The sequence below is a fragment of the Rousettus aegyptiacus genome, unplaced genomic scaffold, assembly GCF_014176215.1.
Source record: "Rousettus aegyptiacus isolate mRouAeg1 unplaced genomic scaffold, mRouAeg1.p scaffold_m13_p_13, whole genome shotgun sequence".
Lineage (NCBI taxonomy): Eukaryota > Metazoa > Chordata > Mammalia > Chiroptera > Pteropodidae > Rousettus > Rousettus aegyptiacus.
This window is the reverse complement of record NW_023416288.1, coordinates 28,494,621-28,519,401: the sequence shown is the minus strand read 5'-3', so window position 1 is coordinate 28,519,401 and position 24,781 is coordinate 28,494,621. Positions and strand designations below refer to the sequence as shown.

General features: G+C 31.1%; 1 protein-coding gene across 5 annotated transcripts in view; it reads left to right on the top strand.

The window, feature by feature from the left end:
- SNX13 (sorting nexin 13) overlaps nt 1-24,781 on the top strand; it is a 112,675-nt gene that overhangs the window by 73,330 nt on the left and 14,564 nt on the right. For 3 of the 5 annotated variants that reach the window (XM_036230392.1, XM_016139473.2, XM_036230391.1), the window contains 7 exons: nt 3,980-4,084; nt 4,677-4,809; nt 8,862-8,899; nt 13,001-13,070; nt 17,136-17,308; nt 21,937-22,044; nt 23,784-23,894. In XM_036230392.1, coding sequence (XP_036086285.1) covers nt 3,980-4,084; nt 4,677-4,809; nt 8,862-8,899; nt 13,001-13,070; nt 17,136-17,308; nt 21,937-22,044; nt 23,784-23,894 — 738 coding nt within the window. The remainder of the gene's footprint in view (nt 1-3,979; nt 4,085-4,676; nt 4,810-8,861; nt 8,900-13,000; nt 13,071-17,135; nt 17,309-21,936; nt 22,045-23,783; nt 23,895-24,781) is intronic. The other 2 variants (XM_016139475.2, XM_016139474.2) reach the window with 1 other exon arrangement.

Here is a 24,781-nt window from a genome sequence, read left to right as displayed (position 1 = left end):
TGAACATTAAACAGTGTGTTTCTAACCTCTGGGTCAAAAAGAAATCAGAAGGAAATTAGAAATTATTTTGAATTTTGAAAATGAAAAAACAGTATCAAATTTAGGGGGTACAACTAAAGCAGTACTTAGAGGGAAAAGTGTAGCTTTACATACCTCAATAGAAAATAAAACAAATCAATCTACATTCTCACCTTAAAAATCTAGAAAAAGAAAAGCAAAATAAACCTAAGACACATGGAAGGAGACAGTGATGATTCTAATGGAAATCAGTGAAATAGAAAACAGAAAAACACTAGTGAAAATCAGTGAAACTAAAAATTTGTTCTTTGTAAACAACAACAAAATTGACAAACCTGTAGCTAGGTTGGCCAAGAAAAAAAGAAAGACACAGATCACCATAGTCATGAATGAAAAACCACCAACCCTATAGAAATTAAAAGGACTATAAGCAAATATTATAAATGACTTTATGATAGCAAATTATACAACTTAGAGGAGATGGACAAATTCTTAGAAAGACAAATTGCCAAACTGACTCAAGAAGAATAACATAATAAATAAAGAAATTTAATTAGTAATTAAAAATCATCTCACAAAGAAAAGCCCAGGCCTGGTGAATTCTATCAAACATTACAAGAAGAAATAATATCAGTATTTTACAAACTTTTCCACACAATAGAGGAAAAAAAGAAACATTTTCCGTCTTGTTTTATGAGGCTAATGTCATTGGAATACTAAACCCAAAGACATTGTTTAGAAAACTACAAACCAATGCCATGAGTATGAACAGAAAAATCTCCAAAATTCAAGATTACTCATACTCCAGTACCTTTAATGGCAATGCTATAATACCTTTTAATTTATACTGACTAGCACAAAAATTGTATTTGAATTTTAAATATGAATTTTATTTGAAAACTCATGTATTTGCTTACATGTTTGCCTTATGAAATATATATTTAAAATAGTGAACAGTTTTAAGAATTAGTATAACAAACACCTATATAACCCATTTAGCTTAAGAAATAGAATATTCACTATACTTTTAAAGATCCCTACTTAATTCTTCACGTGTCCCCATGTATCAGGTTTATCTGTTTCCTTACTTCCTATGAAGCCAATTTCCTATATTCACTTCCTTTTTCATACAGTTTTGCTATACATGTATGTTCTAAACAGTATATTTCTTAGCTTTGTTTTTAAACTTTATATAAATGGAATGGTATTATATGTATTGCTCCTCCTCCTCATTATATTGAAATCCATAATCTTGATGCATGCAGGTACAGTTCATTTTCACTGAATATTTCATTGCACAGGTATATAAGAGTTTATTTACTATTGATAATGTTTATGAGCGTTTAGTTTCTTTCCATTTTATTCCTGTTATATTGCTGCTATAAATATTGTTGTTCATGTTTCTTTGTGCACATATTCAGGGGTTGCTGATGTTTGAAGACACTGCTTCAAGAGTGTATATCATAAGTCTTTTTCATGTTAATTGTTAAAATAAATTATAAATTCTATTGTCCAATAGTATGGGTTACAATTATAATGGAAAAATCAGAAAATTAAATCAGTTTTAGCATTATAAAGATACCATTTCATTTTTTCTGGCTTTCATTGTTTCCATTGAGAAATTCAGTATGAGTTTGTTATTCTTTTGAAGGTAATCTGTTTTTAGCATTGAGAGATACTGCATGTCTCAGGAAACCCTTCCTTGGGACCCCAAAAGTCCCAGGTTTTAGCTATGGATGCAGAAGGTTGAGAAAAAGTATAAAATCTATCGTACGATTCCAGAACTTAAGGGTTGAAAGCAACATGTTTTTGTGTCAAATGACTATAACTTTGATGATGCACTTCTGTAGTCATTGCTGTTTTTCCCTTGACCTCTAGTGTTGACAACCATTATTTCCTCTTCATGATAATGGATCCACCATTGTGTATCACTCCAAGTACAACTTAAATGCATTGTTGTCATGACTGTTAACAGTTCATCTTTCATGCAATCCTGTGCTTTGTATTGTGATAGGACTGTTTAATTTTTAACATTATGAATATTATAGCTATGTTTTCTAAAAGTTAAGATAATGAAAATGAGAATGATTACAATACCAACACCAGACATCACCAAAAAAGAAGACTAGATGAGTGAGTGATTTTAATGGCAGATTGAAGGAACCATATAACTGGATTAGGAAGAGTGAATAACCAAATAGACAATACTGCACAATGTGCAAAACATATTTTGGGATTGTTCATGGTGATGAAGGGGTATGAAAGCATATATGGAAACTGAATAAATCAATAAAGAGTTCATCTCCCAAAGAGACCCCAATGATCAGTTGAAAATAGTGGATATCGACCTAGCTTGGGCATACTACACAAGTGAACACACATTGGCCTATCTTTCTCTTGATTGTTTTGTAAATCTTAGTAGTTATATTTTGTGATTCAGAGGTTTCAACTGAAATATCCTGTAGGTAAATGAGAGAGGATATTTTAATAACAGATGATTTTGCCCTTTAAAGTTTAGAACTTTATCTCTCAGATCTTACCAGCAATCATGTTTTCTGTAGTATATTGTGTTATATCAAATTGAGGCAATGTGAGTATATTTTCCATAGCTCTTACATACTTTGATTTACAAAAATTCCATTAATACATAATTTAGGAAAAACACCCATTTTTGTATTTTTATGTGAAAATAATAAATGTATGTAAACATTTCTTCTATATTACTTTTTTATAGTGAGGAAGTCTGGTAAGTTGTGACCCATGATAGTGCTTCAAATACCTTGGTTACTCTATACCAGGGATGCTTAATACAAATCTGTGCACTTGAGTTCATAAGAAAAATTAAATATATATAAAATGTTATTTTCAAATTTGTCTCTTCTTATTAGAAATTGAGTTTAGCGAGCTTAGAGGGTAAATGAAAGGACAAAACTAACTAAAATCATCTTCCTCTCTTAATCTTTGTGACATACTTGGAGTTATTTAGTTCTCCTGTTCCTTTTTCAGGGGAAAACATACATATAAACCACATGCCATTACACAAACAACAAATAAGTCCCCTCTCCCCCTCCAAAATGAAACCACTACACAACTTCCTTGGGTTTACTAACAAGGATGTTGAATTAACAAGGGAGCATTAGAAGTTCCGTAACTCTTTTATACGCATTTATATCCTGCTGTTTACTTCTTTTTTTTTTCTTTTCTTTTCTTGATTTATTCTCTTCCTTAGATACTGAATAGCATGGAGTAATTTTAAACAATGCATTCTTTTGGTATTTTCTCTAAGAGTTACCATCCGTATCACCTTTTTACTTTCCAGAGCTTTCAGAAAATTCAAAAGTTGACTTACTAAAGATGGCCATTTTCCTAGCTTTTCAGTCTTTTTTTTCTTTCAGTAAAGTAATTTTTCACTTTGAACATTAAATTTTAGAAGTTATTGGAAAGATTAACTTTTCAGATTTTTCCTTCTCGTATCACACTGGAACTTTGCTACAGTGTTATAAAACTAAATTTAGGATAAGCATAGTCTTTTTAAAGGCCATTCAAAACAATCGTTTCTGATGTTAAATGATAAGTAACAAATATGGCTTATTCTTTTAGCTATTATGTTAAATACACATCCATGACTGCTGAGTGCTAAAAACTAACTCCTACTGACAGCATTTCCTGTGTCCCAGACATTGTGCTTGTGTGCCTTTTATTGTTTATAATAACCTTATGCAGTAGTATCTCCATTTTGCATATTGAGTAAATGTCTACCAGTCTGCCAAATAGCAGATGATAAGAAGGTTTTAGCTCGTTTCAGCCTTCTTAAACATCAAGGTATCGTTTAAAAAGGAAAGATTTTCTGCCATTTACTTTCAAAAATATAATTCCATTATTTAATTCTTTATCTAGCAAGGTTTAATTTGTGTTTAAAAATTCCAAAGATAATTACTACTATTATTTTTCTGTTTATTAGGCATCTCCAAGAGTTACTGTTGATGATTATTTGGTAGCAAAATTAGCAGATACTTTGAATCATGAAGATCCAACTCCTGAAATCTTTGATGACATTCAAAGAAAGGTATTTTATACATTTATTATTAGACCTTTCTTGAAAAGAAGTGTATCTATATGTATGTAATTAGTTTTATAAAAAGGTATTGCAAATTATAAAAGAAAGGTGATTAAAAAGATGAGTTGTGGTGGTAATAATCTTAATTACAAAAAGGTAGTCCAGTTTTTTTTTATTTAATTGACAAATGAGGAAGATGCTTATTTTGGGCTGTTTTATTCAAACTTGATGAAGAGACAGATATACAACCTTAGAATTTCATGAATTGATGATGTGTAAATAACATCACTTAAATTTATTTTAATAATGTGCCTTGAGCCTTTATGTGGCCTTGTTTCTTAGAGAACACTACTTCCTAGAACATTGTTTACTGCTGTCTTGTTACTTGTGTTGCAGTAGGATTCTTTTCAGTGCAATTTAGGTACTGGAGGAACCAGAAGAAGTCATTAGTTGTGACTTCGTCTTATTGCTGACATCTTGTAAATCTGAAGCCTGTGATTCATTATAGCCAAGACCTCAATCTAGCTTTTGGCGAAATCTTATTAGTGTAAATCAGTACATTATCTGTATTACGGATTGAATATCTTCATTTATTCAATAGGTATATGAATTGATGCTACGAGATGAAAGATTTTATCCTTCCTTCAGACAAAATGCACTTTATGTACGCATGTTAGCTGAGCTGGATATGTTAAAAGATCCTAGTTTCAGAGGCTCAGATGATGGTGATGGAGGTAGGTGGCACATATAATACATTTTTATGTATATATATATATACACATATATATTCAGGTCTGTCTATATCTATATCTTTGTGTATGAGACATATATGTATCACCAAAATAAAAAAACAACCTTCAGACAAGACAAAAAATGTTCTCGAAGCCCAAATATGGACATGGGTGGAACATACATATTTTATATTTGTATAGATATAGATATAGATATAGATAGATCGATATAAATGTAGATGTTATCGAAGCCCAAAAGATGTTCTTGAAGCCCAAATATAAATTTTAATACATTTAAAAAACTATAAATGAATGATAGTGTAATTACCATACTAAAATAAAATGTTGAAAATTTAGTAACAGATTAGAATGTATAACTATAAAAGCTTGAACTCTTAAGAATGTTTTCTTCAGTTTTGTCACCGAGATATTCTTATTGTAAGTAACGTTTATGACTAACAATAGAATTTTTGAGAAGATTAAATGTGAATAACAAGTAAAGGATTCTGAGAGTGTACAATCAGCTATAAAAGTGTTAGAAAATATATATGTAGTTTTTCCTCTCTTTAATTATAGCCTTTTCCAAATCCTGTACAGTATAAGCTGGAAGAAGCTATAACAATCATTTATTCCAATCTTTCATTTTCAAATGAAGATGAGTCAAGAGTGTTTACATTTTACTCTTGGTCTACCATTTATTAGCTGTCTGACAGTGCCCAAACACTTAATTTCTTTAAGCCTCATTTTTCTTAGTTGTAAATCTGGAATAATATTCTTCTCTCATAATATCTTACCTCTGGGTCATTGTCAGAGTTAAACGGAATTACGTATATGAAAATGATTTATAACCTAAAACACAAATATCCGTTTTATTGGTAGTAAATAATCAGTTATCTAAGAATAGTGAGAAAGGCAGCCCTTGGGTCTCCAGGTTCTTCAGCCCAATGTCCATTTTACTTGTGATCCAATTCAGAAGTACATAATCTTTGGTTAAATATCTAGGGTTTGATAAACTTTCTGGTATATTCTACCAAGCAAATAAGTAATGTAAATAAAAAGTTAATGAGAAAAATTTGACTAATATTTTAGGAAAGTACTTTAATTATAATCATTTACTTATGATAGATTTATGAACAGGGCCATTTGGAGTTGGAGATACAATAGATCTTTTAGGTAGTGAGTACTGTTTTAAAAAATACCTCTATTTTGGAAGTTTCCTCGCCTCCCTTCTCTATCCCCTTCCATGTTGTCTACACTAGTGAGATTTTACTTTTCAAATAACTTAAGATATCTAGTTACAGAAGTTTGCATTTGGAGTTTAATAACTTTTATATTAGTTATCGATCTACTATCTTAGGTTTTTAAATTAATACTCTTTCTGGCTTATTTATTTGTAAAATTGGAATAATATTTTATTAACCGAATTTGATTGCATAATAAAGGAAGGTTTTCTTTTTTTTTTTTAAAGGACTACTTCTGTGGGATCTAAATAGTAAAATTCAGTGGCCCACAAATTTACTATGTAGTATATCTGTATTTAGTATCTGTGGAAATATCTTTGAAAGAGTACTATGAAATCTGCTGTAGCAACTTCCAGAAAGGACATACTATAAATATTTTAGTTATTTTATTTACTTCAGAGATTTCTTGGTATTGTAAAATGTATTCGCTATATGATCCAGAATAAAAAAAAGATAAATTGAATCATAATCAGCTAATTTTATGAACTTCTAAGTAATATGTAATTTAAAATGGTGATAGTAGCAATGTATTCTTCGAGAGTAGCTTTTAATGCTGTAGTGTAAGAACTCTTCCACCGTTTTCTAAATTGACCTTTAGCTTCCATTAATATCTTTCTAGCCAGTCTTTTTGTATGCAACTAATGGAAGCAAATTACTTACAAGCCATTTCAAACTTCCCAAAACCTCATTCATATTTAAAACACAAAGTAGATTTTTTAAAAATTTTTCTGCAAATGATTTTGATCTGAAGAAAATGTACTTGTTGTATACATCAGTCATTGAGTAACCCCTCACACTGGAATCATTGGTTGTAGTTTGGAATTACATACATATGCATCTTTTGTTTTTCTAGGACATTGCTTTTTAATATTCAGTGCTCTAATTGATGAGCTTTTATATGTTTTATCACTGAGAAATTACCTAGCCTTTTTTTTTTCAAACCCTTTGAAAAAAGTACATTGAATGATGGGTAAAATATGAAACATTATTAAAAATAGCTGTTAGATTTATTGTCTTTGTCAGTGTTTAGGTTTTAGACAGTTATGACAACATTTTCAGATAGTAATGCTTATGATTTTCTTTATAAGACTGTTTAATCAAAAATGTTATAAATTCACTTCCTAACTTTTAAAATGAAACTTCCTGACACTTTGTGTTTTAGACATTCCGAAATTTTGGCTACTTTTCAAACATTTCAAAATAATTGTATAATCCAGTGTTTAATGTTCAGCTCATTTTTAAAAGATGCAGGCCACAACTGAGCCTAAAATTAATGGGCCAAGTCTTATCATGTGTGATGGATAGTATCCTCTGCTGGTTTTTCTTTTCTGGGGAATAAATTTCATTCCTATTTAACCAAACTTCAATAGGTAGGTAGTTAAAAGGCTTGCTCTCTCTCTTATCTCCTTTCCTCTTTCCCTTGCTTCTCTTTCTCTTTATTTGTGATTGCTTTCTTTAGTTAGTTCAGTTTTAAATTATATTAAAAGAAGATATTTTCTTTTTGTTATGAAAATGAGATATTATAGTCTTTTAAAAATATTGAAAATATGCTTTCTATTTAAAATTTTTATTTCAATCACATTTTTCTCACCATGTCAAAATGTAATTTTTAAAAATTTTCTAATATATATAGGCAGTTATCAAATTCTTATTAAGTATGGACCTAGATTGATTTTAAACTCTATTACTGCATGTTCTTATTGCTGATCAAGAAATTAAACTGTGCCTTTTTTTACTTATGATTTCTCTTTTAATTCGACTTGTCCTTAGTGGGAAGTTTTAAGAGATGGGCCACAGAAATAGGAGGCAGATAGTTGAATAAGGAGAGTAGAGTACCGTTTGTTTATTCATTTAATTATCACTTTGCTGTTAACCAAGGAGTAATCCTAGGTGAAATTTCCTGTTTACCTTTTGTGACCAAAGATCTGAGGAACCAGGAAATGTTCTTGGGTAGAATTGCTTTTTCTGAAAGTCATAGAAATTTGCTTTGAAGACCCCCTTACAGATCCAAATTCATAAATAATCTGTTAAGTGCTTAGAAACCATACATTAACATTAAAACTATATGAATATTGCTTTCCTATATATTTATTTGTCGTTTTAACAGAAGGGCATCTTAACTGGTAACTTAATTTGCTCAGATACAGGTAAACCCTCGAAGGAAAAGACATTAATTTTAATAATGTATAATTGACTTACTCTCTAATATTCATTTAAAAAAATAGTATGTGTTGCTTTTTAATCAAATAGAATTGCATATGGAGTTTTACATATCTGTCGTTCTATTAGTTATATATCGATTTAAGAATCTAGACTTTTAATGTTTTTGAGCCAAATCTACCAAGGATAAATAGACTTAATAGCTATATCAAAAATCAACCTGTTCTTCACACTAAATAATAATTTTATTTTTAAATTTTTTTATCTATTGAGACAGAAATAACAAAATATCTGTCATATCCTAATGGATTTCACTCTGCAGTGTTTTCCTCATGTTTACATTGTATTAGACAACTTAATGTGGTACTACGAGGATAAAATATTTAATAAGTGCTTGCTTGTACATGAATGTGCACATACGTGTGTATGTAGGTAACTTATGCACATGTATATTTTTTTTTCACTGAAATTCCTGGCTTTGTAAACCATAGGCCTTAGGGGAACAGGTGGTTGGAAGTAGTGTACCACAATTTTCCATACCGTTCTGTTATGTCTTGGCTTGTGTGACTTTCATTCTTGGTGTTTGAAACTTAGATAAAGCAACCATTTCAAAAGTTTTTTACTATATACTAAGATGAATTTCCCTTCCTACAGAATCTTTTAATGGGTCTCCTACAGGAAGCATAAATTTGGTAAGTACTATTATAATTACTTATTAAAGTGACTTGAAAATAATATGAAAGGCTGAGCCTTAACATATGTAAATAAATGATATATTAGAAGCCCCTAAATCATCCTTTCATGTTCTAAGAAATTAAGCTTTTAAAGAAATGTTAAATTCACATATTAGGCATCTGTAAATTACAACTTAAAAAGGAAACTTATTTTCATTTTTAAAAGTGAGCATAGGTCACAACATCAGTTACATTCAATAAAAAAATTGGTTTCATTATTTCAGTCTCAAAATTTAGTATTTTAAAATGACCAGGTAGTGCTATAAGCAGTAAATTTGTTTACATTATTTTTTCTCTTGTAAATTTGTTTACATTATTTTTTCTCTTGTATTTAGAAAAGAAATATAAAATTAATTAAGATATGTGAAAATTTATAGCTATTAAAGGCTACACTAATAAATTCAGCTGGTTGTAAAAAAAAATTTAAGCATTAGTTTTACAGTGAATTAAGCAATTGAGCAGCTAAATCATATGATTACAGCCTTAAGAATGACATGTTCCTTAGCATATAAACTGTCATTGGTGTTTCATATGTACAAGGCAAAATATGAAATAATAAACATTTCATTTCTTTTATAGTATATATCCATCCTTATCATTAAATAACATTTCATAAAACGCTTCCAGGAAAAAATATTAATGTTTTATGGAAGCTTTAGTCCAGAGTTGCAGGATATAGGGGGAGATCGTTTGCTTCATTTTTCCTTCTACTTATATAAGTTATTCTTCAGACTTTTTGTAATAGTTAAGTGGTTTAGAGGTCCATTATCTTATGTTTTCTGTACTACTATACTTACATCTAAAATAATCTTATCGACTAAATGTTCTATTACTGTTGAAACTATAGCCTTTAACAGAATACTACACATATCAGCCATAGTGTTATATCAGATATTTTGTAACATTTAAAATGTTTTCCTAAATCATTTGGTATCATTACTATTTACTTGTTATATTCCAAAGCCGTATAACAAAAAGGAAAAGCTCCTAGAGCATGAAGAAAATGTGACATTTTTATGTCACAAATTTACTGCCTACAGTAGCACTAATCAGTCGTTTTAAAATACCAGAGCAATAGTGTTCATTATATAGAAAGTTTCCAATGTGACAAAACTTTTCTTGATTTGCAGTTTTCTAGTAAAACAAGTTTTTGACTTAGTGAAACATACGTTTTTCTTTATTCCTTACCTGGAATACTTTTTCAAATGAGAGAAATCCATTTTGTCACATTAAGATATAAGCCAGAACAATCTCTGGATCGAAAAAGTTAAACTTGAAGTCAGTGACTTGTGATATTTTGTTTTTCAGATATATCACTTAAATTCAGCCTTTCAGCAGGTGGAGATTTTTGGATTCATTTTTTAATACATAGACAAATTTTAGTGGGTAGCTGCATTTAAAAAATAGTTTTAAGATTATAATTTAGATAATGTAGTTTATTTCAGTATACTAAGCACAGAAAATATTTAATGTGTGGTGCTTTACTCATTTTGCAATTGAGATTGGCTTTTGTAGCAACGCCTTTATAATGGTGTTTGCCGAAATCATAGTAAATTTGAATCTTCTGTTTTTGTCTTAGGATAATATAAAAACAAACAGTTTTCTCATTTTCTTTTTTCTCAAATTCAACACCTCATAACCCAAGGGTTACTTTACACACTGCGTTTTATTTCTGGACAGCCTTAATGCACTTGTTTAGAAATCACAGTTTTCTTTTACTAATCAATACTTAACAGTACCAAATCAGAACATAGTTCTATAGTTAATAATTCTTTCACCAACTGTAACTTTATGTAGTCTACTTGATCTTACATGTGATTATAACTATGTGACCGATGTTTAAGAGATATTTTATCACATTGTTTTCATTATATTTAATGAAAATAATATTCACTATATATTTTAAGTATGCTAAAAAGACATTTATATACAAAGTTTTCTAACTTCTGGGTTGCAAAGTGTAGGATGCTGACATATTTAAAATAACAAGTAGCATTTAGCTGTTTAAATGCTACTTACAAGGGAAGATTACCAATGAGAATAATAATACCTTTTTGAAAAAGTTGATTGTGATCACCTCTCAGCCTTTTGGCTAAGATCAAGTGAAAAAGTTGATTGTTTTTTGTTTCCTGTGCTGGCTTGTAATTGAAAGAAAATCAGAGTAGATAATCTAAATTTGGTAGACTACTCTATTTCCTCTGTATCTTCTTTCACATAAAAATAATATCTAAGCAGTGTTTGGGCTTTTTCTATCCCTATGTTTTATTGTAGGTCATATGAGCACTTAAAAATAGTGCTTTCTATTTCTTTTCAATGTATTTTCATTTACATTATATTGTGACAGAGTCATAGAGCAGGTATTATACCATTATACCACTGGGAGAACTGAGATGCAGAAAAGCAGGAAAGACTAATTGATATGGCTAAAGTCTCATATGGTATTCAGAGGTCAAGCCTGGCGTAGGTCCGATTTAATTTAATGATTCTCCCAGTTGATGTGACCAGGTGTGACCAGAGAAGTACTATGGTTATCTGTATGAAATTAACACATTTTTCTTCTCTTAACGATCAGTCTTCAGTAGATACACTTTTGGCTTTCTTCTTAGAATGCAATTGCCTTAACTTAAGTGGCTTTATGTCATAAATATGGCTGTATAAAAGGCATTTAGATGACTCTTTTAGTATAAGTGGTAATATTACATGAGAACTCCAAAGTTCATTCAGATCCCATGGTTTTTAAACTGTAAAATGTATCCGAATCACATAATGTCAGTGTGTCAGAGGTTCCCCAACACCACTCCTATGTCCAGGGGTTTACTAAAAGGAACCACAGGCCTTAGCGTAGTCTTAATGGCTAGGACTTATTAGAGCGAAAGGATATAAAGCTAAATCATTAAAGGGAAAAAGGTGCATGAGGTAAAGTCCAGAGGAAACCAGGCACAAGTATCCAAGAAGTGTCCATGGAAGTCATGTAGGACAAACTTAATTCCCTCAGCAATGAATTTGACAACACATGTGAAATGTGGCCACTGAGAAAGCTCACCTGAGACTTAAGTACTCAGAGTTTTTATTGGAACCAGGTCACATAGACACCCTCTGCCTAGCATGTACCAAAATTCCAGGTTCCAAGAAGGAAAGCAAATGTTCAGCGTAAACCACGTTGTACATACAGTTTGTGCAATACGAGCTGCTCTTAGCAGTTAGGGAATGGTGGCAGCCTTCCCTAAATCTGAATTCTCAGATGCCATCCAGGGGCCAGCCTTGCAAGCTGTCCTTTCTAAGGAAAGCAGTTTTAAGCCTATTGTGTTGACCCTTTTCTGTCTTCATTATATGATTATGTTCTTTTCTCTGTACGTGTGGGTGTATGTATACGTGGCAAAAAAAAAAAAAAAAAAAAAAAATTAAATTTAGACCCAAAGGCCATAATTACAAAAGATTCATTGTGGATCAATCAGTAATAATTGTATGAAATTAATTTTATAAATTAACTATGTAAAATCTGTCTTAAGCTATAGATTCACTTCATTTACTAAGTAATCAAAATAATAGCTAACATTTTTTGAGTTAGACAGTCTTAAATGTTTTACATGTCTTCTCATTTAGACCTCACATAACCCTATGATGTAGGTGCTATTATTAGTCAAATTAACTAAAATGATTTCTAAGTTAACAAAAGTGTTAATACAGAGTTGGCTCTATTTCAACATTTTAAAAAATTGAAACATTAACAAGAATATATCCACTTATTTTTATCCACATTTTTTTTTGCCATGTATTGACTATAACTGAGAAGCAGCAAATTATAGTATATGAACAAGCAATGAAGAAATAATCTGATTTATTAAGTCGATTTCTAAATTGTTTTATAATTTCTTCATCTTGGCTTTTCTCTCTTCTGTCCCTATAAATAGTGGGATTATTGCTGAGGAGTAAGGATACAAATACTATAAAGCTTACATGGGGCAAAGATGAATAATGCATATATGATGTAGGATTCTTTAAACTCTTTTTTCCTATAAAATTAAAAAAACATGTTTGTTGATTTTTTTTCCCCCCCAGTCTTTAGATGACCTTTCAAATGTATCTTCTGATGACTTAGTACAGCTTCATGCTTACATCTCAGACACTGGTAAGAGACTTTGTGTTATATTTATTACTTAAAAACTATTAATTATTATTACCCTTACATTATTTTTCACATTTATTTTTAAAAATCATTCTTCTGTTCTGTAGTCGTATTTTTAAGTTACTTTTTTTTTTTTCCTGCAGCATGTTCTTCATTAAATTCTATGATGTTGATTTACTCGTGTATGTGGGTATTTCCTTTCTCAAAAGTTGTCACTGTTAAACATTTTAAAAAGCTCAAATTCTAAACATTTGTCAGTTGCTAATAAACTCTGAAACCAGTCTTTTCCTCTTTGCGTCTAGCTGAAAATCATCTGCATAATTCTCATTAAATCATTTTGGAGCAGTTTTAGTTCAGTATTTATTTTATGCATGCAAAGCCAGATTAGATAACTGGGTAAATGAAGCTTTTAAGTATAAGAGTTTACAGACATTCCAGACTGTGGTTGGATGAGGCAAGAAACCTAAAATTTTGTGTCTCAATCAACACATGTGCAAAATGGTTAGGGAACTGAGAAAGAAAACAACTTTTATTATCATTATCATTGGGTTATTAGAGAAGGTCAATATGTAGTAGATAATGATGGTTTTCTTATCTGGCCTCTTACTAATCCTAGAATGTAGGAGTGTTTTGTCAGATTACATATTAAAGTGTAAACATACTGAGGTATATACCTCAGTTCAATTCCATTGCTTACATTTTAGATACGGAAATGAGATTTATAGTGTAGTTTGAAAGATAATTTGCATCTGTTTTTATTTACTCTCTTTCTATTGCTTCTTACTGGAGCTGGAATCTCATTTTACATTCTGTTCTCTGCAAAATTCTGGAATAAGTTATTTATAATTGCTGTCTCAGTTGTTCCTTTGTCTTTTACAAACATTATTCTGCTATTAAAGGTCATTACCTAACACCCTTGTCAATAACACCAGAGGTCTTGTTTCTTTTCTTTCTAGCTTTTGTTACAGTTGTCTCACTTTTACCTCCCTTAAAGTTTTAAGTCCTTTAAAAACCTCTATTTTCTTTGTTGACCTGTCTTCCAAATGTGAACGCATTTATTAAAGTACAAACGTTTAGTATTTTCCTTTTACTTCATTCTTAAAGACCTTAAACTTTTATGTCTAGAGGAAGACAGTCATATCCATATTTGTTAGGTGGCTCTTTCTCTTCTCTAACGGTTCTGATTTTTCTAGCTGCCTTTTCCATTTATTTAACAAGTATTTATTAGCTTCTTAAAATGTATGGAAGCACTATGCTAAGCATTTTTAGTAAATTGTTATTTCTGTTAAATAGGTATAAATACTAAAGAAGCTGCATGGTATAGTGGTTAAGAGCACAATATTTTGTCCAAAGTGCTTGAGATCAAACTCCAGTTCTACCACTTAATACTTGGGTGAACTTGGGACCCATTCTTTAACTTCTCTGTACTTCAATTTCCTTATCTATAAAATGGGATAATAAAAATAATAAATAATACTTACCTCATAGGGTTGTTATGGGACTCATTGACTCATTGCATTAGTGATTACATGGTAAGTATGATATATAACTATTCTATAAACATTTATTTTACCAATTGGACTCCAGAATCTCTTTGAGTCTAGATCCCGTGTCCTTAATATCTTTATTAAAGGAAGTAGAACTGAGAATCTAGTGCAGCGCTACTCAGGGAGTGGTCAGTCCATGGACTAGTGCTTACTGCTTCCTTCCTTGAGAAACCTTGCTTTAAAAAAATATTGGCTAAATGAAGCAATGTGCTTAGTGATGAGATTGATTTATATTCTGGTCCTTGTTTCTTATCTGGTTATGGATTAATCACAGGTATTTTGCACATCACCTGCTGTGTTGTCTGAATGAAAACAGAACCTATTTCCATTATACTATCTCAGTCATCATCTCAAAATCAATATGTGTAACCTCATTTATCTTCCTTTAGAACTAAATTACCTTTTGTCTTCTCCACTTCTTTTATAATAACCTCATTATTCTTCCTGTTGTGCATGCATTCTGGTCATGATCTCCCCCGCTTACGTTTGTGACAAATCTGATTATTCTTTTTCAGGATGTTCTCTTATATTCCTATTTTCTTTCTTTTTCTATTCCTTGCTATTCTCTTTGCTCTTGTTAACTCCTAATTGGTATGGTTTGCTACCTTATTGGTTTCTGCTTTCTATTTTTCCTCTCCAAACGTATTTTGAACTCAACTGGTAATGCCATTCCCTGGCTGCAATGCTGACTCCATTGAGTGGTAGCCGTCCATTCTCTGACACGATGAAAGTGTGCAGTTTGCTCTGCTTAGGTCTCCGAGGGAAGGGTAATTGGAAGAAGTAAACAGTGAAAACTAGTGTTACCTATAGTTAAAGCCCCTGAGAGCAACATGACAAAGTCTATTCCTAGTTTTATACTTTGTCAAATAGGGAACACTGATATTAGATGGGAAGATAAAGAAGGCAATTTTGAGTAGAAAGTGCACATCTTAGAAAAATTTTGATGAAGCCTGAGAAAGGTTTCTATCCAACTACATTTGCCAGTAAAGATTTCTAGCTTTTATGTGATTAAAATAATCTATTGAGAAGCTAAACAGACCGTTCTTTTCTTAATTATATATGAAATAGAAAAAATCTAGTCAGCTTCAAACGTGGCCCCCTTTTTATTCACAGTGTGGATCAATGTAATCTTTTATTAGAAGAGTAATTTTGGTCAACGTGGAGGCTAAACTGGTATAGGAAATACTATCTCCCACATGTGGAAAGGGCGAAAACAATAAAATAAAAATAGCTAAAGAGGGAAATCTACAGACCATCATAGACCATAAGGAAAAACAAATTTAGGGAAGTGAAGAGTTGTTGAAACATAGGCCTCATAGGAGTGCGAGGACTACTGTCTTCATCTCCATAGCACTTTTATGTCCTTGAGTTTAGAAAAGGCAGGATGGGCTAAGGCCATGGGAAGCTGGAACCCAATTCTTTACTAAAAGTCCAGAGTCTCAAAGGGTGGCTTGTTGTGAAAAGCAGAACTAAAGAACTTGAGCCTACTGTCTGAGGGGGAAAAAAAAAAAACAAAGAAAGCAAAGATCAAGGTTGGATATGGAATCTGAATGGAAACTGAATGCCTGTTTGTTCACCGAGGTGGGGAGGCCGAGGCTCAGCTGTCCTTGGGTGAGTGTAGTCCACATGTCTCCCAGCCTGCGGCTGTGTCTCCATACTCACAGAGATAAGAATGCAACACTGAAAAAAAAAAGAACCACGTAAAATTGTAGAAATCAAAAAATGCAGTGATTGAAATTAAGGTCAGTGGATGGATTAAAAAATAGACCAAATGCTGATGAGTGGAGACTCACTAAACTTTTGGAGACTTGATGAAATGATCTAGAATAGAATACAATACAAAGAACTGGAAAATGGAAAATAGGAAAGACAAATTTTAAAAAAATGATTCGAAGGGCATCTCTTTACTTAAGATTAGTACAAAATGTGAACAGGTTTTGATTTTAGAGACCCCCAGACTTGGATGGTTTGTGGCAGGCTTGTAGAAGAATGTCTTTAAAAAAAAAAATCTCCAGAAGATACTGCACTTGTAAAGCGTTGACTATTGTAAGTGAGAAAGACTTGCCAAAGGAGTGGATAAATCTTATCCTGTGGCTTTTGCTTTCTGGTTAGTTGAAGAGATTTTAATTGAAATACAACTAAATAGTAAAGGCTATTATTTTGTTTCTGTTATTTTTCCTCTATTAAATTTAAGACTCTAAAACTATACTGTGAAGGAGTACTGTGGTATCATAATGAATAATAAGTAAAAGCTCTTTGAGATAACAGTCCAAAGTAGACATCACCATGTGTGGTTGGTAGTGTCATAAACATGTAGTTTATTTTGCAATGTTGCCATCATCTATAACACCTTATGGATACGAGTAGAAAGGATGGGGATCTATTTTGTCCTATGGTGACATCCTTTTGTCTCAGTCTGTCATTTCAAATTCTTCATTTCATGTTGTCCGTTTTGTTTTTGTTCTTCATCTTCCTCCTTTTTGTGTCTTTTGTTCCTCTTCATTTTGTTTTAAATGACTAGTATATGCTGACTATGACCCATATGCTGTGGCAGGCGTTTGTAACGATCATGGCAAGACATATGCATTATATGCCATCACTGTACATCGGCGTAATCTAAACAGTGAGGAGATGTGGAAAACCTATCGTCGTTACAGTGACTTCCATGACTTCCACATGAGAATCACTGAACAGGTAATGAGGTTTTTAAAGTTCATGTACTTTAAATTGTTTTCTGATTCAGTATTTGATTCCACATAGTTCTGAGGATGCTAAGGTACTGGTCAAAGATAATAAAAGAAAATTAGGTAAGAATTTTTGTGTAATCAGCATAAATGTTATAATGACTTTGAGCATATAACCAGTAAATCTGACAAGTCCTAACCATTGTGGACTAGACAAAATATCAGTGGCATACCTTGGAAAATTAAAATGATTGTATATTTCTCATTGTAACAGTGTGTGCTTGTGCGTGTGCATGTGTGTGTGCATGTGTTGCAAGGTATTTGGGTTTGGTTTAAAGTAAAGATGGAGATCCCCATTGGACATTTTGTGGGTTTTTTTTTTTTTTTTGGCAATGTAATTCTGATTTAAACGGCAGTCTTATCCAATAATGTAACAGTTAAATTTTTGATTCTTTAAGTTATTTTAAGAACCACAACCTAAATTAAATTTAACATTAACCAAATCATGTTTGTAATCCTTACTAAGTACAACAATCTTGTTTTATAGAAGTATAAAGATCATAAATAAAAAGATAATATAAGCAAATTACTTCTGTTTTTTTTTATTAAATATCTTTTATTGTCCTTAGAAAAAAATAAACTATCAACAGATGAATTGAAGTAGGTTATCTATGAAATTTATTTTAACTCTTGAGAAGTTTCGATTTTACTCAAGGTTTGTAAATATACACATGGTATTAAACTGACAAAAATTATAATTAATGATGACATTTGATTGGATGGTCTACAACTATGAAATTACATTGTATTAGCTTACTAATCAGAAAATATTTTTTTCAGTTAAGATAGTGGGAAAAATATGCTTGGTAATATCATTAAAATATTTTTCGAATGAGTGTGAAATAAACTATTAATAGCTTAAAACTAATTAAAAACAGAAAGTTAGCGTTGACTCACTTCAGAAGCTCATATTGAAAGGACTGAGTTATATTCAGAAAGAAATTAATAAATTTGGACATGTCTTTTTGTTCTTATTGAGTACATCTTTCATGCTTCACTTGATTTGTTTGCAGAAGTAAAAGAATGTTCTTCCCCATATTGAAGAAATAATTGCTTTACTTTTTCAAATATTTTGTTTGATATAATTTTAAAATCTCATATTTCATATATTTCTTCTCATCCTCACTTTAAGCAAACATGACAGATTTTAAGATAATTTTAAGAATCGCTAAGAGTAATTTTAGTTACTTAAAAATTAATGGGGATTTGCTGTAATACAAAATTTTCTTTGTGTGAATAGGTCTAATTTCTACTATTAAGAGGAATGATCATCGCCTAATTGAAATGTTCTAGGCTAGGAATGTAAATATGATGTTTATATATTGACAAATATAAGTGAAGGACATACTTTTTAAAAGCTTTATTAATAGAACAGTTCATACAGAAATTTCCCTTTTCGGTACAGCACCAGAAATTTAATGAAACTGATAAAGCACAGTTGATTTTTGAAAGGGCTCCATGCAGGTGAAGTGCGAGTGTTTTGACTGTGTATTTCCTATAAAGTCACAGTAGTTTGTGATTACTTAAGTATTTAGATTGCTCACAGAGCTTAAGAAATTAAAAACTAAACTTGGGAATTAAAATTTAGGTTTAAGAAAAATACTAAGCATTTATAAATAAGACTCAGGTGGTTTGCCCTTTTGCTCTGCCTTACCTGTGTTTTTTAAACTCAAATCCCCTATAAAATAGCAGAAGGAAAATGTAGAGACTTATAATGCACCAGTTGGTAACAGTACAGCCCTTTGACACAAATTTTAACTCCATAGAGCTCTTAAAGTATTAGTTTTATTTTAAAACAGGTTTCATTTTATTGATAAACTTTGTGGTGTAAACTTTTGTCCAATTTAAATATATGAACTATCATTTTCTTTAAAGATTTTCAATAGTCTAATTGGGTATTTTACGGTTAAGATTTATAAAATTAAAAGAAAATAATTAAAATGTTAAATGTCATGTTATTTTAGAAGTGGCCTGAACTACCCATTCAGTTATTTAACAAATATTTATTGAGCTTTTCCTATGTGCCGGGCACTGTTCTCAGTGCTGGGAGTATAACAGTGAACAAGACAGACCCAAGCCTTGCCCCTAGGAGTTTGCATTCCAGTAGATACTGTGTACTTCTCTTTTACTGGGTGAATGTGTGTAAGTTTACATAAAATACTAGTGACTTAAAAGATACTAATGTGCATTGAAGTAACTGAGTAGAAGTATGTACTTGGTTAGAAATGCATTTTGAATCTAATATAAAATTTCAAACTCACTTTTAAAATTTTCTAGAGGTGTATTAGGAATCTAAACTTGATATAGTCAGTGTAGAAAGATAAAGTCTTGGATTTTAGAATTTCTGTGATTTACATGTAAGTATTTGAATCCTTTGTAAACATGGAGATACTTTGTTTTAAGTTTTGTGAGTTTTTTAGGTAAATTTCTAACTTATGAATTTTTGGCAGAGGAAATACATTGCTTTTTCAGGAATAGGCTACCTTGTACTTGTACTTATAAATAATCTTTTAAATACCAAGCTTATGAGTTAATATATATTGAATGTAAACATTTCCCATTTCTTTATAACAATATTTGATAAAACTATTAATCATACATGCTTTTGTTCCAGACAGATAATTTAAAAAGGAGTTTAGATTTTAAGAAAATAACTCTATTGTAACATTTTTTAAAAATTTTTATTAATAAGGTTTAACATTTTAAAGTTTCTGAAATGTTGTTTTGCTGGAGACTGTTGTATTCCCTTAGGGTATTAGTTTGCTAGGGCCGCCATAACAAATACTATAGACGGGGTGGCTTAAATAGTAGAAATTCATTTTCTCACAGTTCTGGAAGCTAGAAGTCCAAGATCGAGGTGTCCGTCACTTTGGTTTCCCCTGAGGCCTTCAGTTGACTGCCCTTCTCACTGCGGTGAGGCCTCAGGTGGCCTTTTCTGTGTGTGCTCTCATCCTCTATGTCTCTGTGTGTATTCAGATTTCCTCCTCTTATAAGCACAACAGGCAGGTTAGATAGGACCCATCCTAAGGGTTTGGGGTTTTTTAATTTAATCACCCCCCTCCCCCTGCCCCAAAGACTTTATCTTCACATACAGTCACATTCTGAATTTACTAAAGGTTAGGGCTTCTTGTTGAGGGCCTACAATTCAGTCTATAACATATTAGTAACACCAGAATAAATTCTGAATTCTGTAAAATTGAGTCTGTAATTTAAGATAATGTGGATAAGTAATATTCCAGGAAATATCTTTTAGGACACCTTGAAAATGTGAATTTACTTCTATAAGGTGCGATTTAAAAAAAATTTTTAATTCATAAAACCAGGTGTTCTGCATTGGGTATTTGCTGTCCAAGGCGGGGATCCATTCTAATACTTGTGTGAATCACCAAAGGTGTGAATATCACTACAGCATACAATTCCCTGTAAATTGCTTTTCAACTTTTTTGTTTTCCTTGCTCTGGGTTGGGCAAAAGAATTGCTTTTACCTTTTACATGGAACATAAACTCGTTCACATTATAGCTCCAAGCAACCATCCGATTTGCCATTCCATGTAATAATTTATCAGAATCTTCCAGATTGTAGATGAAAATTATCCTGCACCTTTCCATTTTCTCTTCTCTTTAATCTCTGCACCAGGAACTAATGAGTTTTTAGACAAAGAAGGGTTTTAGAAAGTTTGTTTCACTTTGGAATAAGTATCACATAGGAAAAGCAGTGAAGCTACTTGAAGTTTAAGATTCTAGGCTGTTGGCCAGGTACAGTCACTATTAAATGACTTTACTGTTAGCAGCTAGTATTGTTAAAATATTTACTTCAGCAAGGCACATCTGTAGATCACTCCATATCTGGACCTTTGAAGGTACACCCAAATGTTAAGTCTATAAATGCTAACCTTAAGAGTATGAACACTTACTTTGTGTTTGTGGTTTTACAAAAGTAAGATGTATGCTGATGGCTCTTAATTTTTTTTTTTGTGGGAGGGTTAGTAATCTAAGTTTATTTTTCATGTGGTTGGGAAGAAATATTAGTGTTGTACTACACTTGTATATTTACAGAGTTGTAATATAGCTGTAAATTATATTTTAAATTTTCTTTTCTGCTTTTAATAATTAGCTAATACAATGATGAATTGAAGTCATCAATATAAAAAATATTTCTTTATGTGATTTTTAAACAAGCCAGGAACTCATAACTTTGATCCTTAAAGATTTGTTTGCTAATACTTCATTCACAAATCAAGGAGTTGTTAAGGATAATTTTTTTTAGGAACTTTTGGTATTAGGATTTTGAACAATCTTAAAATTAGAGTATTAAAATGAAACCCATATGAACATTACCCATCTTCATCAGTTATGTATATTTGTCCTTCTTAATTGAAAATACTTCAAAACAAATAACATTGGAACTGTGATTTAGACATATTTGGATAATATTTTTCTATTTTTTGATTTTTTATTAGTAAAATATATTGCAGAAAGACCTGTTCAAGATTCTTTTGATATGTAGAAAAATTGTTGCTTGGAAAATACTTTTCTCTTTATGTAAAAATTAAGATTATCAAATGTTTTGCCTTCTAGTTTGAAAATTTGTCAAGTATATTGAAGCTTCCTGGTAAAAAGACTTTTAATAATATGGATAGAGATTTTTTAGAAAAGAGAAAAAAAGATCTAAATGCATATTTGCAGGTAAGTTCATGTTTATTATTACTCATAGGTTTTCATTTTAATATAGCACACAGATATAGCAGATTTCTTTATTAAAGAATGTTTTTCTATAATAGTTGGTAGTAATTTTGAGTAGCATGTCAGATGTGACATGCAGTCTACTCAGTAATTTATAAATAATATTTTTCTGTTTATTGATAAGAAGTGCTAGGAATTTTGGTTGTTTGGATTTAGATGATACGCATACATAGGCACACATGTCCATTCTACATAACTGGAAAGGCTAGGTTTTTTGTAGTAGACTAACAGATAAATGTTTCTAATTTAGTAGATAGTAGTTCTTTATGATATATCCAAAGTTAGCTGATTTTAATTCTTAGGTAAATTGTGTAGCTGCCTCCTATGGCATAATGAGTCTAACAATTCTAAAATTACAGGATAATTCAAGAAAGGAATTGATCTGAGGGACTATTTCTAATGTGTAGCATTCTAGGCATATAGATTTCTCTCGTGGAATAATAAAACATGTCTCACAAGTTACTTAACTACATAAGCTGTTAGGACCTCCAGAAATAACTTTGTTTTAGACCAGGGTGTCCAGATGCCAGATAATAATAATATTATTATTATAGTTTTTTTACACTAATGAATGATTTATAAAGTTTTCTCATCTGTTAGACAAGGCCCAGATATGCAGATAGTTTCATTATTTAGCTCCTCACTCCCTTCTCCAGAACAAGGGTCAACAATTTAAAGCCTGCAGACCAAATCTAGCCCGCCGCCTGTATTTATTAAGAGTTTTACTGGAGCACAGCCACCTATTTAGTTCACTGTTGTCTCTCACTGCTTTTGCACTATTATAGCAGAGTTGAGTAGTTTCAGCAGAAACTGTACCACAAAACCTAAAATAATTACTATCTGGACCTTTACAGAAAAGTTTGCTGATAGCATTTAGTATAACTCAGCTAATATTATACTAGATATTTTGTTTGGAAGATTTCTCTCTCTTTTAAACGTATGTTTGATTGGGTTTCTTTACAACCATAATTGTAATTTTCGTGGTATTATTATTTATGGTTGTAATTTCCATGCGTTATTACTTATTGAAAGGATAGCAAAAACATATATATTTCTGTTGTTATTCACCTTAATCTCCTGGCTTAAATCTCAATGTCTGATATCATTAATTGATTTGTTAAATGTTTTGCATTAAAATCTGTATCAGTCATTTATAAGATTTAGAAAATAACCATTGTTCCTCAAATTGGATGCTATAGATGTATATTTTAAATGTGATTGTACTGTATACTTCTTAGCTAATAAACTCAATATGTCAAAACATGTTACACTGAAGGAAATAAGCTAGAATGTTAGGTTATATCATTAACAATCGGAAAAGCAATATTTTGTTTTATAACACTTACAAGTTTTTGTCTGGATTACTTTATGTACTTTCTATTAATGTTAAATTTTAAAATAGAATGTGAATAATGTAACTTTACTAACTATTACGTGAAAAATATAATAGTAAGTATATTTGGACAACTTTCCTATTAGATGCGTTGAAAGTCAGAATATCAGTTGGGGAGAATATACACTTAACTGTTGATCGTCATAGAATTATTGATGATTTTACCTGTATAATTGTTTTTTTAAAGAAAAACTTTTTTACAGTCTTAACTTTCTACCATATGAAATGATAAGTAGTAGTTACTTTCCAGTATCCTATCAATGTAAGATACCTCTTTTTTTGCTGTTAGTTACTATTAACTCCTGAAATGATGAAAGCATCCCCAGCTTTGGCTCACTATGTATATGATTTCCTCGAGAACAAAGCCTACAGTAAAGGGAAAGGGGATTTTGCTCGCAAGGTAAGCAGACTTTTGTGTTGGTTTTCTTTACAAATCTATTTTCATACTTTGTTTTTGATAAAAGAAAATTAATTTATATTTGTATGTGTTTTTTAAAACTAGAAAATTTTATTAAATGCTCCTTGGCATGTTTATCTTCTATGCTTTATTAAGCCTGCTGTTGATAGGTATTATATCTAACAAATATAAACTCCTGTCCTTACATGTAGGTTAAAATCCAGCAGTAGCTTCAAAGAAAGAAAAAAAAACCTTTGAAATGATGCATTAAGGAAGATTTGCCTGTGACAGGTCACAAGTTTTTCATTAGCTGCAGAAGAAACTAGTTCTTACTAGGAGGAAATGTCTCTTACTTTGGGAGTGAGGATAGGAAAAGTATTAAATAGGTTTTGTTTTTATGCCTCTTAAGTGAAATCTTTATTATCTAAAATTAATTTTTCTATACAATATCTTTACTTGGAATAACATACTGGATTAAGACAATAAATAAGTGCCCAAATTGGGTAAGATATCTTAGTGGGTGTGAACACAAATTTTGGGATCAAGTAACCTTTGAATCAAAACCCTGCTCTGCCATTTGCTGTGACCTGCAACATGTTATTTAACATTTTTGATTCTTTAATTTTATCAAGAAATGAAGATGTTAATCCTCATTTTAGAGCATTATGTGAATCACATGAGATAATCTCTGTATTACAGTGTCTGGCACATAACTAACTTCTGAATAAATGTTGGGTCTTAGTAGTAGAAGGAGCACTAGTAGCAGGAGTAGTAATAGAAGCTGGGCGGAGGGTATGTAGAAACAAACTGTTATTTTTGCAACTTTTTAAAAGCCTGAAGTTATTTCAGAATGAAAATTAAAAAGATTCCCTTGCCTATTCTCTCCCCCT